Genomic DNA, 13093 nt, shown 5'->3' with positions numbered 1-13093 from the left:
AAAAATCGCATTTTTAGCTTGTGGACCCTATAGAGGTCATAATTTTTATCTGATTTAAAAAAACGTATTATTATATCACCGTTACACCCTAAGGAAGGTTGAGTTCGAATTTTGTGAAAATCGGACCAAAATTGCCGGACAAAATGGCCGCCATTTGTACGCGAATAGTGTAAAAATATGATAAATCAAGGTTGTGGACCCTATAGTGGTCACAATTTTTATCCGATTTTATTGAAACTTGACATGTAAGTTTATAACCCAAAGATCTCAGTTCCTTTCGATATTCGTGCATATCGGACCGTAACTTCCTGAATTATGGCCCCTGATTGTACGAAAAATCGCGTTTTTAGCTTGTGGACCCTATAGAGGTCATAATTTTTATCTGATTTAAAAAAACGCATTAATATATCACCGTTACACCCTAAGGAAGGTTGAGTTCAAATTTCGTGAAAATCGGACCAAAATTGCCGGACCAAATGGCCGCCGTTTGTACGCGAATAGTGTAAAAATATGGTAAATCAAGGTTGTGGACCCTGTATGGGTCACAATTTTAATTCGATTTTGATGAAACTTGAAATGCATGTTTATAACTTCAAGATCTTGGTTCCTTTCGATATTGTCGCATATCGGATCGTAACTTCATGAATTATGGCCCCTGATTTTACGAAAAATCGCCTCTTTTAGCTTGTGGTCCCTCTGAAGGTCACAGTTATTATCTGATTTTTAAAATCGTTTGAATATATCACCGTAACATCATAATAAAGGTTGAGTTCAAATTTCCTGAAAATCAAACCAAAACTGCCGGACAAAGTGGCCGCCGCTTGTACGCGAAAGGTGTAAAAATATGGTATATCAAGGTTGTGGACCCTGTAGAGGTTACAATTTTAATCCGATTTTGATGAAACTTGAAATGCATGTTTATAACCCAAAGATCTTGGTTCCTTTCGATATTTGCGCATATCGAATTGTAACTTCATGAATTATGGCCCTTAATTTTAGAAAAAATCACTTTCTTTTTAGCTTGTTCTCTATCCATCTCTCAAAAATGTGGGCGTATCCTGCCTGACAGCCGCTGGTTTTGTTTTGAAATATACTGTAGAAAAATAACTTAGTCCTATAACTTCAGTACATCATGATAATATTGGCATAGTAGCACTGGGAAAAGCCTTGCATCTCTCACATTTCAATGTCATCTAGTTTTCTAGCTCACTCTTCAATTCCACTTGTTGACTATGTTTCTTTTGAATTGTCCTAATATTCCACAAAATGTCATTACTGGAGCAGAGCTAATACATATAGAAGCGAATTCTTCGGCCCATACCATCTGCCAATTAAAGAAACCAGCAGCTGCCAGGCAGGATACGCCCACATTTTCAAGAGATGGATAGAGAACAAGCTAAAAAGAAAGTGATTATTCGTACAATCAGGGGCCATAATTCAGGAAGTTACTGTCCGATATGCGTAAATATCGAAAGACACCGAGATCTTTGGGTTATAAACTTACATTTCAAGTTTCATCAAAATCGGATAAAAATTGTGACCTGTATAGGGTCCACAACCTTGATATACCATATTTTTACGCTATTTGAGAACGAAAGGCGGCCATTTTGTCTGTCAGTTTTGGGCCGATTTTCACGAAATTCGAACTCAGTCATCCTTAGGATTTAACGGTGATATAACAATAAGTTTTTCTCAATCGGATAAAATTTATGACCTCTATTGGGTCCACAAGCTAAAATCGCAATTTTTTGTACAATCAGGGGCCATAATTCAGGAAGTTACGTTCCGATATGCGTGAATATCAAAAGGAACCACGATCTTTGGGTTATAAACTTACATTTCAAGTTTCAAAAAAATCAGATAAAAATTGTGACCTCTAAAGGGTTCACAACCTTGATATACCATATTTTTATGCTATTTGAAAACGAACGGTGGCCATTTTGTCTGTCAGTTTTGGGCCGATTCTCACAAAATTCGAACTCAACCGTCCTTAAGGTGTAACGGTGTTATAATAATACGTTTTTTTAAATCGGATAAAAATTATGACCTCTATAGGGTCCACAAGCTAAAAACGTGATTTTTCGTACAATCAGATGCCATAATTCAGGAAGTTACGTTCCGATATGCGCGAATATCGAAAGGAACCGAGATCTTTGGGTTATAATCATACATTTCAAGTTTAAACTAAATCGGATAAAAATTGTGACCTCTATAGGGTCCACAAGCTAAAAACGTGATTTTTCGTACAATCAGGGGCCATAATCCATGAAGTTACAGTCCAATACATGCCAATATCGTAAGGAACTGAGATCTTAGGGTTATAAACCTATATTTCAAGTTTCATTGAAATCGGATAAAAATTGTGACCTGTAGACTGTTCACGGACGTCCGGATGGACAGGGGCGACGACAATATACGTCCACATGAAAATGTGGGCGTATAAAAATAAAGCAGATAATTTATACATTACAATTTAATTAAAACGTTTAATTATGAAGGCATATGCATATCAATAATGTAATAATAAATAATGGTATTGCTTGTTTTTTTGTCTTGTCTATTTTACTTGTTTGTTTGAACATTTCTCTGATTATAATATAATGGCTTGGTCTGTTGTTTTCATTTGAGATACCAACCGAAATTTCCTATGTTAATAAAATATCAAGCTTTATTTAAATGAGATGATAGAAAAGTGAAACATACATTTATGTCATTGCAATAAGACCAACACTGAATAGACCACAATAGAGAGTTCTCGTTGACGTCACGGGAGTGTTGGTTACGCCCACTTGCCGCCATCTTGGTAAACAACAACATTGAACAATGGCAAAAGCTAGGCCTGTATGTTTTGACATTTCACAGTGTAAGTTGTCGTATTATGACACGCTAGACACTATTTCAAAACACAGATACTTATCCAAAATATCGACGATAGATAAAACTGATCCGTATAGCATACACAAAGATAAATGGAGCAGTGATCACGATTCATTTCCTAACATATCATACCCTGACATAGTTAACTACCTCGTATACACACCAAGTAGTTATACATTAGATGACCTTAAATCGTATAAAGGCCTTGATGCATACAATCAGCTGGTGTGTGGATGGGTTAGAGAGGTTGTATCAACAGAAATAAACAACCTGAAAATTATTAGTGCAAAGGTAAGGTATTTCAAATAGGCTAATTATTATTTATTATTTAGTTTATACAATGGACGTAGTGTATGGACAAATGGTCTGTGACTGTAGGTAGACTCTACCTAAAATCACTATCCGGCGGAAATAATGGACTTGTGGCTCAGTCCTCAGTGAATAACTTCAATAACACCATACATGTATGTATTGGCTGAGTCAGTCCTCCGCGAGTTTCCATCGTTGTCCCCCCCCCCCCCCGTCTTCATTTGCCTGGTTAGTTCAGAAATGAAATGGGGTTTAATGTCCTACTGTTCTGCTCCTAACCTGGGCTAATGAAGACAAGCATACGCCATACAATGTGCTATGAGGGAAATTTTGCCCGGACAGCGGCAACTGTCAAGGGATCTTTTACATGCACTCCAATGTGTACACGGGACCTCGGTTTTTCGTTCCATCCGAACGACTAGACAGCTGTCCTTGCCAGGCCCTCCGTCCTGCATCACTGACAAGGGGGAACCACGCCGGAAAATCTGGATGAACTTTCTCGGACAATGCAGGGATCGAACACCCGACCTTCAGGCTAGCGAGCCAGCGTCTTACCCACAAAATTAGAACGTTAATAATACCCCCCCCCCCCCCAAATTCCATTTCATCCTATTGCAAAATCAGGCTTCAGATGAAGTTACGCTTCACTCCATTTCATCCTATTGCAAAATCAGGCTTCAGATGAAGTTACGCTTCACTCCATAGGTTTAGTAAAAGATATGTACACAAAGATTAAATACAGTGTTACACACTTTTCAAACTGACCTAAAACAAGAAATGTACATCGGATACATTTCGTTTTTACTGCCATATATTATAATTATTTTTTAAATTTCTCTTTGCAGGTGATGCATTCTCAGAGAATGAATGCAAGTCCACTCAAACCCTGGATAATAGCTGAAAAAAATGGAAAAATTGTTTCAGCACACTGTGACTGTATGGCTGGTTTAGGAGAGGCCTGCACACATATAGCAGCAACATTGTTTTGGATTGATGCCACTGTCAGAATCCGTGATTCAAAAACTGTCACACAAGAAAAGGCTTATTGGATGTTACCTGCAGGAGTGAAGCATATCCCATACTCCAAGTTGTCAGACATTGATTTTACATCAGCAAAAAGTAAGAAGTCCTTGTTGGATAAGAAAATACATACCGGCAACAACGACTTAAATGAGACAAGCACGAGAAAAACTCCAAGTGTGAGTAAACCGACATCAGATGAACTTACGACATTTTTCAGTGATCTTGCTTTGTGCGGAAGTAAACCAGCTATTTTATCGCTTGTGCATCCATACTCTGACAACTACATACCAACACCTTTAACAAAGTCATTCCCAAGTGTATAACAGACTTGTACGACACCAATACGCTTACCTTGAATTTTGAGGAATTAAAAGTAGAGTGTGAAAATATTAAAATATCTGTAAGTGAAATAGAGGCACATAATGTGTTTGATGCAACAAAATTACAGTATAAATCAAAACTTTGGTTTAGATTTAGAGCAGGGAGAATTACAGCGTCCAGAATGAAGGATGTATGCAGGACAAATTTGACAAAACCATCACAATCACTGATCAAGTCTATATGTTACCCAAATGAAAAACTTTTCAAATGCTGCAACGCGTTGGGGATGTGAGCACGAAAAATGTGGTATCGAACAGTACAAACAGAAAATGACTGAAATTCATGTCAGCTTTCGTGTAAAGAAAGTGGATTGTACCTTAATGCTAGCTTTCCTTATTTAGGTGCTTCTCCTGATGGAATTATTGTTTGTGACTGTTGCGGTGAAGGATGTTTGGAAGGAAAATGCCCTTTTTGCATACGCACTGAAGACATCAATGAACTGTTGAAAAAACTTGCTTGAAAATTGTTGATGGACAAATGCAATTAAATCATGAACATAAATACTATTACCAAGTACAAACTCAATTATTAGTTAGTGAGAAAGAATATGTTGATTTTGTTGTTTGGACATTAATGGGTTTGCTCATTGAAAGGATTGAAGTTGATCGAAGGTAGTTCAAGAAATCACTTCAAAATCAATCACGTTCTTTAAGCATATGGACTCCTGCCTGAACTAGTTGGAAAATACTACACACGGACACACATACCTTTACAGCAAATTGACGCCAATAGGCCTACATGTAGTTGGGACACTGACAGTAATCTAACTGACAACCAAATTGAAGACTGCACAAATGTGTTTTGTATATGTAAAGGACCAGAAAGTGGTCGTATGGTTCAGTGTGGCAACGAAAATTGTAAAATTGGTTTGTTTCACTTTAGTTGAAGCGTTCTCCTAGGCGGGACTGGTATTGCTCCAATTGTTCAAAAAATTAAAGTACCAGTACTTTTATGATCTGGAGGGGGTTATAGGCGAATGGTCTAGCCTGTGCACTTTAGATGATAAGGTCTGCCATTGAGTCATAGTATGGATTTGATCCCAATCTTGTATGTGACAAGTAGGACTAGGGTCGCCTGCCTAACCTTGAAGGTTTCTCCGGTTTCCTCCCACTGCTAAATATCCCTACATGTACGTGAAATAGTATTATAATATTAGTTTGATAATTTATTAAAAACACTTATATGGATATACTACTTCTGAATTTATTAACATGCTACGTTTCGATACACATACAGATATCGTTATCAAGCAAATAATGATATATAACAAAAATGTTGTGCAATAATATATAGTTAACAATTGGAAACCATATAACAGATTAATCATTAATTAAGAATTAATGAGAGAAGTAATAATATGGATAAACAATTACAAAGGATTAAGAAGATGAAAGACTGTAATGTATTGATAACAATTAGATAATTGTACAAAATAGACTATATGAGTGTATGACATGATATGATGTGTATTCTGAATTAAAATAAGTTAAGAACTGTTTTTTTTATTACATTTAATAAACATTGAGTGCATGAGGAAATATTTACTTGAAATGGTATTATTAGTTTGATAATTGTACAAAATCTACATGACATAATATGATGTAAGTATTCTGAATTAAAATAAATTAAGAACTGATTTGTTTTATTCCATTTAAATAAACATTGAGTGCTTGAGGAAATATTTAGAAAGAGTAAATAAATAATCAAAGATCTTTGCCATTTTACTTTAGTTCAGTAAATTTTATAACTGCCATTGTTGATAAATTATACAGAAAGGCTGATGTCTAATTCAAATTTACAACAGAGTCACACAAGTTGGTAAGACCGCAATAAATACTGATGATTTTGTCTAGTGTACTCTCTTCAATTTCTCCATCTTTAACATTTAAATAATCAATTGGTAAAGTTCCCTGTAAAACAGTATATTTCTGTCTGACAGATCCTATAACGCGTTCTACATGAATACGAACATTGGCAATTTTTTGAGTTCTTTCAATGTCTTTAGCTGACAACTGTTTTTTTCCTTTAGTAAATGCTGGAATGTATACTTCGGCACACCTTACACCAACACTCTCGCTGATATCAAAACCTCTATCCGCAAGAACAAGATCACCTGGTAACAATTTGTTAAGGAATCCTGAGTCTTCCGTAATTAACTTGTCACTGACACGTCCACCATATCCACTTGATATAAATGATATTACACCCTGTGGAGTAATCCCAATAAGATATTTTGCTGTATTGTGGTGTTTGTAAGATGACCAGGTTTGTGCGCGTGCCATTAAGTTAGAAGGACGATCTATAAAGATTTCAAAACAGTCTACTATTACTGCCACTCTGGTTCCAAAGTTAGTTCGAAAACTCATTAGCATTGTTTTTCTAAGTTCTTCCCTATCTGGCCAGTGTACAAGAGGTTTCATCCGCACATACATTAGTTAAAATATTCTGGATGTAGTTGCCACAGATATTTTAAAACGGTAGGACAAGTCTTGCATTGATAAATTTAACCTAAGTTTATGTGTTTAAATTTAGCTGTTCTTATAAAACCCATATTTCCATAGGTCGGTATTGTGCATGCAAAGACAAGCTTCTTACACGTGTTGGAAGCGGATGCGAGTCCGTATTATTAGACATGATTAGTGTTAATTGGTATGTGATTTATTTATTGTTATATAGTGATAGAATTCTGATTCCCTGGAAATACATTTATAAAATATAATGATGACAAAACTTACAGGTTATCATTAATTGCGAGATTTTTTGTTTATAATTGTGCTTTCAAAACAGATTAGGGCATCTGATATCAATAGAGATTAGAATATATCGGATAATCAAATGGAGGTTTGGCAGGATATCGGTAAATAACGATATTGCGTGCGACCGATTTTAAGACACATGCATTTATAGTTATAGTTCAGTGGTACCACAATAATGTTAACAAATGAAACCCAAAAAAAGACAAATATAAATAACTGCAGCCAGACAATGGTACACAGTATAAAACACATAGTATTCATCAAAAAATGAAATACGCATAGATTAAAGAAGGCACATATGTAACTACAGCACGTATGAATCCACGTATAAAGACCTACCCTTAACAAAGACCGATCTGCGTAAAACACGCGGTCAAAAAAGAAATCGCGCGGTCAATTTAGATTTGACACCTATGCATCAGATTAAGCCGGCTAGTCCTTGATAAGATACTTTTGGTGCAGTTATAAAACGCTATCGAGAAAACTCACCAAACAAAGAATACACACCGTGTCAGTCGTTTTTAACCTGTTTGTTAATAAACGCACCTAGTACAGAAAACACACTGTCGCAGAGATTTTCACCCCTAGCGATAATTAATTCACCTTTCAGTCAATTTCTCACCCCTGTTAATTAACACACCGTATCTACAGATTTTAGCCTCTTCGTATTCGATTTGTTGCGATAATTAGAATTTTACCGATATTCATACAAATTTACCAAAATCGGTCAATATCTATACCCTAAACGTACAAATAACACTATTACTACTTCTCAGTGGTAGGTATTTGCATTTCAATATCCCCTACTTATTTTGAAGAGTATATTTAAATTTCAAAATAAAGACATAATGAGAACTGGTCAATCTATAGAAGATATTTGTTTGTTGATTATGATTTAGAAAGATAGGTTGCCAGGCAACAAAACATACGCCCACAGCAGCTAAATCGTCCGAGCGGTCGACAAGAGTTGTCGTATATTTATTCTTTTGTAGGTAATAAGGGGCATTTAATAGACAATTTCATACAGATGACATTATAATTTTCGTCGCTTGAGGGTTCACAAGGTTCTAAAAACTAAAACAAGGTTGTAACTCTTTTTCGTTTTACTAATTCAAATAATGCATATAAATTTTATACAGATAGGATGATAACTTTTGTCGTTCGAACATTCACAAGGTTCAACAAAGTAAAACAAGGGCCATAACTCTAGAAGTAATTGTCGGAAATTGCTGACATTCAATAGGCTTCTTCATTTCACTAATTTAAATGATGCATATGAATTTCATACAGATTGGGTGATAACTGTTGTCATTAGAGCGTTTACAAGATTCAACAAAGTGAAACAAGGGCCACAACTCCAGATGTAATTAACGGAAATTGGTGAAATTCAATAAGCTTTTTTGTTTTACTAATTCAAATTCACAAGGTTCTAAAAACTAAAACAAGGCCGTAACTCTGGAAGTAATCTACAGAAATTGTTGAAATTCGACAGACTTTTTCGTTTTACAAATTCAAATAATGCGTATAAATTTTATACAGATAGGATGATAACTTTTGTCGTTCGAACATTCACAAGGTTCAGAGTAAAACAAGGGCCATAACTCTAGAAGTAATTGTCGGAAATTGCTGACATTCAATAGGCTTCTTCATTTAACTAATCTAAATGATGCATATGAATTTCATACAGATTGGGTGATAACTGTTGTCATTAGAGCTTTCACAAGATTCAACAAAGTGAAACAAGGGCCACAACTCTAGATGTAATTAACGGAAATTTGTGAAATTCAATAAGCTTCTTTGTTTTACTAATTCAAATTCACAAGGTTCTAAAAACTAAAACTAGGCCGTAACTCTGGAAGTAATCTACAGAAATTGTTGAAATTTGACAGACTTTTTCGTTTTACTAATTCAAATAATGCATATAAATTTTATACAGATAGGATGATAACTTTTGTCGTTCGAACATTCACAAGGTTCAACAAAGTAAAACAAGGGCCATAACTCTAGAAGTAATTGTCGGAAATTGCTGACATTCAATAGGCTTCTTCATTTCACTAATTTAAATGATGCATATGAATTTCATACAGATTGGGTGATAACTGTTGTCATTAGAGCGTTCACAAGATTCAACAAAGTGAAACAAGGGCCACAACTCTAGATGTAATTAACGGAAATTGGTGAAATTCAATAAGCTTCTTTGTTTTACTAATTTAAATGATGTATATAAATTTCATACAGATCGGATAATAACTTTTGTCGTTAGAGCATTCACAAGGTACAACAGAGTGAAACAAGGGCCATAACTCACAGCGTAATTAACAGAAAATGCTGAAATTAGTGAAATTCAATAGGCATCTTCGTTGCACTAATTTAAATGATGCATATCAATTTCAAACAGATCGGATGATAACTTGTCATTAGAGCGTTCACAAAATTCAACAAAGTGAAACAAGGGCCATAACTCTACATGTAATTAACGGAAATTACTGAAATTCAATAAGCTTCTTTGTTTTACTAATTTAAATGATGTACAGTGCACTCTGTCACATCCGACCTCTGATCACTCCGGCACTCTGTGAAATCCGACACCATTATCATGTCCCGATTTATTTCCTTATTACTTCAGCTAAAAAATCTCTGGGTAATTCGACCTCTGAATATTCCGGATTACGACATCAATCAGCCGTCCCATCATATGATTTCCATTGAATCGACACCATATAATCTGGCCTTCAATCAGTAGGTGTGAAGCAAACACTCACCAATCAATTATCGGTGAGATAAAAACTCGATTGGCGTGAAGCCACAAAAGATTAACAAGCAATCACCAGTCAATTATGTGTGAGATTAAAACTCGCTACCGTAGGCCTTTGTTGATAACTTTGATAATTTTAATCTCTTGTACGACAGTTGTGACAATACTCAAGAATATCCACGAATTTTCCCCCGAATTCACAGTCTTAAAAATATTCCTAGCACCTGTTGGAAACATTCGTTGCGCATGCCGATTGAACCTGAATAACCTATAAGTTTGGTCACCCTACGGATCTCTTCGAACCGTGTGACAATGACCTGGGGATGCTTGATTCACGGTCCGGAGCCGAATTGACAGAATTGCAATCGAGTGACGCGGAATTCAGTCCTGTCACAGTTCTGTCAGTCCCGACAACGGAGGTGGTGTGAGTAGAATTGTGACGTAATTAAACACGACGAACAGGTTTCGGCTGCATGGTTGGATAAGATATTTATATATCCAGTCGACGCATGCGTTGTAGACCGAAGTACCCATTTTCACTCGATTGTCACTAATTTTGGGATTGCGAGAATTCAATACCGGAACGTTCAATCGAGTACGCCCATTATCAATGAACACATGATAGCAAAGACAAGAGTGCGATCAACTGAAGACAGCGAAGAAGATAAATTAACAACAGACTTGACCTATTCAAAATGTCTATGCATGTTCAATGAAATAAAAAATAATGTAATAAAATTTTGAATGTACAGAAAGGTTTAGCATTGTTAATGGGAATTACATTCTGGTGATTCGAAGCTACATTATAATAATATTTCCGGGTTTTCGAAGTTACAATATTTCCGGTTTTGAGAAAACTGGGTATTCCGGCACTCTGTGTAATCCGACATATTGTAACGATCCCGTACGATGTCGGATTTGACAGAGTCCACTGTATATAAATTTCATACAGATCGGATAATAACTTTTGTCATTAGAGCCTTCACAAGATTCAACAAAGTAAAACAAGGGCCATAACTCTAGATGTAATTAACGAAAATTGCTGAAATTTAACAAGGCTTCTTTGTTTTACTAATTTAAATGATGCATATAAATTTCATACAGATCGGTTGAAAACTTTTGTCATTAGAGCGTTCACAAGGTGCAACAAAGTGAAACAAGGGCCATAACTCCAGAAGAAATTAACGGAAGTTATTGAAATTAAATAGGATTCTTTATCTCACTAATGCAAACAACATATATCAATTTCAACAATCAGATGATAAATGTAGTCTGTAGAGTGTTCACAAGAAATAGTGGACGACAGACGGACGGAGGCAACGGCAATATACGACCACATTTCCATGTGGGCGTATAAAAAGGGAGCAAGCACACAGAGATAAAATATTTATATTTTGTTAGAATAATGGAAACAGTCACACAAAAACTTTCAACCAATGGCAAAATCATATGATTGAGGGATAGCATTGATGTTGCTATTCTTTTTATTTATGACTGTAATCATTGTACATTTAGCTTATTGGTAATAAAATCACAGAACACTAAATTAAAATTAGCTTGTGAAAACTTCTACAGTGACGGAAATAATGTCAGTTCAATAGCTTTACCGAGCTACAGTGAGGATGGTGCTGCATTACTAACCAAGCAGTCCTCAGTTCTATCAAGGTGTTGGTGAGTAAGTTCCTTAGGATTTTCCATCCTGGTTTCCCTATGTCAATGGTTCAGGATGTAGGGCCTGCCAAGGAAAAAGTGTTTAGTTGTTTGGATGGGATGTAAAACCAAGCCCCCACCTATGTACTCAATACTACTCATTACCTAAGAATTGTACAATCAAACTCCATGATAACACTTTAAAATCATTCTCACCAGTTATGCCATTTTCTGGTAGCTGGCATTATGGAAATCAGCAAACAAATATATATCATTGTTTTGATACAGAATAAAGAACATTCCACACAGTTAAAATGGGTGTCATTTACAACCTTGTACAAGGTATTTTTTTATAACGACCATTCAATTTACTACCCACTTTATCAAGAGAGTTATGTTATCATATCCCAGACATTTATAAATAAAAATTCTCTGGTCTATTTCATGAGATATAAACATGAAAATTCAACCTACTGTATAATATCGTCCTTCGTTTAAGTTGTTCATCAATTTGTCCTTGAGCTTTACCACCTTTAGTAAATGGTGTTTCAAACATAAATTTTCTGATATTATTATTTCGTTCAAAGTCTGTTAAGCGATCATTTAATTCTTTCTCATCAAAATAAGGCCTTACATGTGTAACCTGTAGATGAGCGAATTTAGTATCTAGCGTACTTGGATCAACCTTGAAAAAAAAATCACAAATATCTGTCAATAATGAAAATAATGATTATGATATATATAATTCTAACTAATATGAAATGCAGGAGAACTGCACTATACATAAGGCAACACAAAAATAAGTTGTTTCTCGGGCACCGCCCACACGCAAAATTGGTTGTGCGTGCGGCCTATTTATTAGTCTTGATGAAAAATAAAAAAATATGTAACGCCCGCCCGAACATCGCTAACCAAGTCATAAAAAGAATATGCCACATGTATCGACATGCGTCATACGTGTATATCCATTCAAATGTATTAAACTGATTTAGATGTAAATGCTCATTTACGGGTCTTTTTTATTGATAGAACCTCCATTTTTGTATCACATGATTTTAATTACCTCCCCTGGTGAACTAGAATTTGATTCGTGTTAAACACCGAAAGTCATTAACAACAATGCAATGTATTTCAATCATTCGATCTTAATCAGCTCATTATTGCCGGCTTCAGTCGGTCCATGTTTGAAAAATCCTACTTATAAAACAATGAATCGTAGAACAGGTTAATTATTACTTGTGGCTACGAATACGATACGATGATAGTCACCATACCTTAGTCAGAATCTGGGTCATTAGCACATTTAACGGTAGTTTTGATAATCTGGAAAATAATAATTGGA

At 35.5% G+C, this 13093-nt stretch overlaps 1 protein-coding gene across 1 annotated transcript in view; it reads left to right on the top strand.

Annotated features, from left to right (window-relative positions):
* The window catches only part of LOC130010737 (uncharacterized), a gene marked incomplete at its 5' end in the record, with an annotated part of 66908 nt that extends 60530 nt beyond the window's left edge, over positions 1-6378 (top strand). Inside the window, one exon of the mRNA XM_056098728.1 lies at positions 6363-6378. Within this exon, the coding sequence (XP_055954703.1) occupies positions 6363-6378 (16 nt within the window). The remainder of the gene's footprint in view (positions 1-6362) is intronic.
* Between the last annotated feature and the right edge of the window lie 6715 nt (positions 6379-13093).

Source organism: Patella vulgata, chromosome 1 (assembly GCF_932274485.2).
Source record: "Patella vulgata chromosome 1, xgPatVulg1.2, whole genome shotgun sequence".
In the NCBI taxonomy this organism is placed as follows: Eukaryota; Metazoa; Mollusca; class Gastropoda; family Patellidae; genus Patella; species Patella vulgata.
Note: the sequence above shows the minus strand (reverse complement) of the source record. Positions and strands in the feature narration are given on the sequence as shown.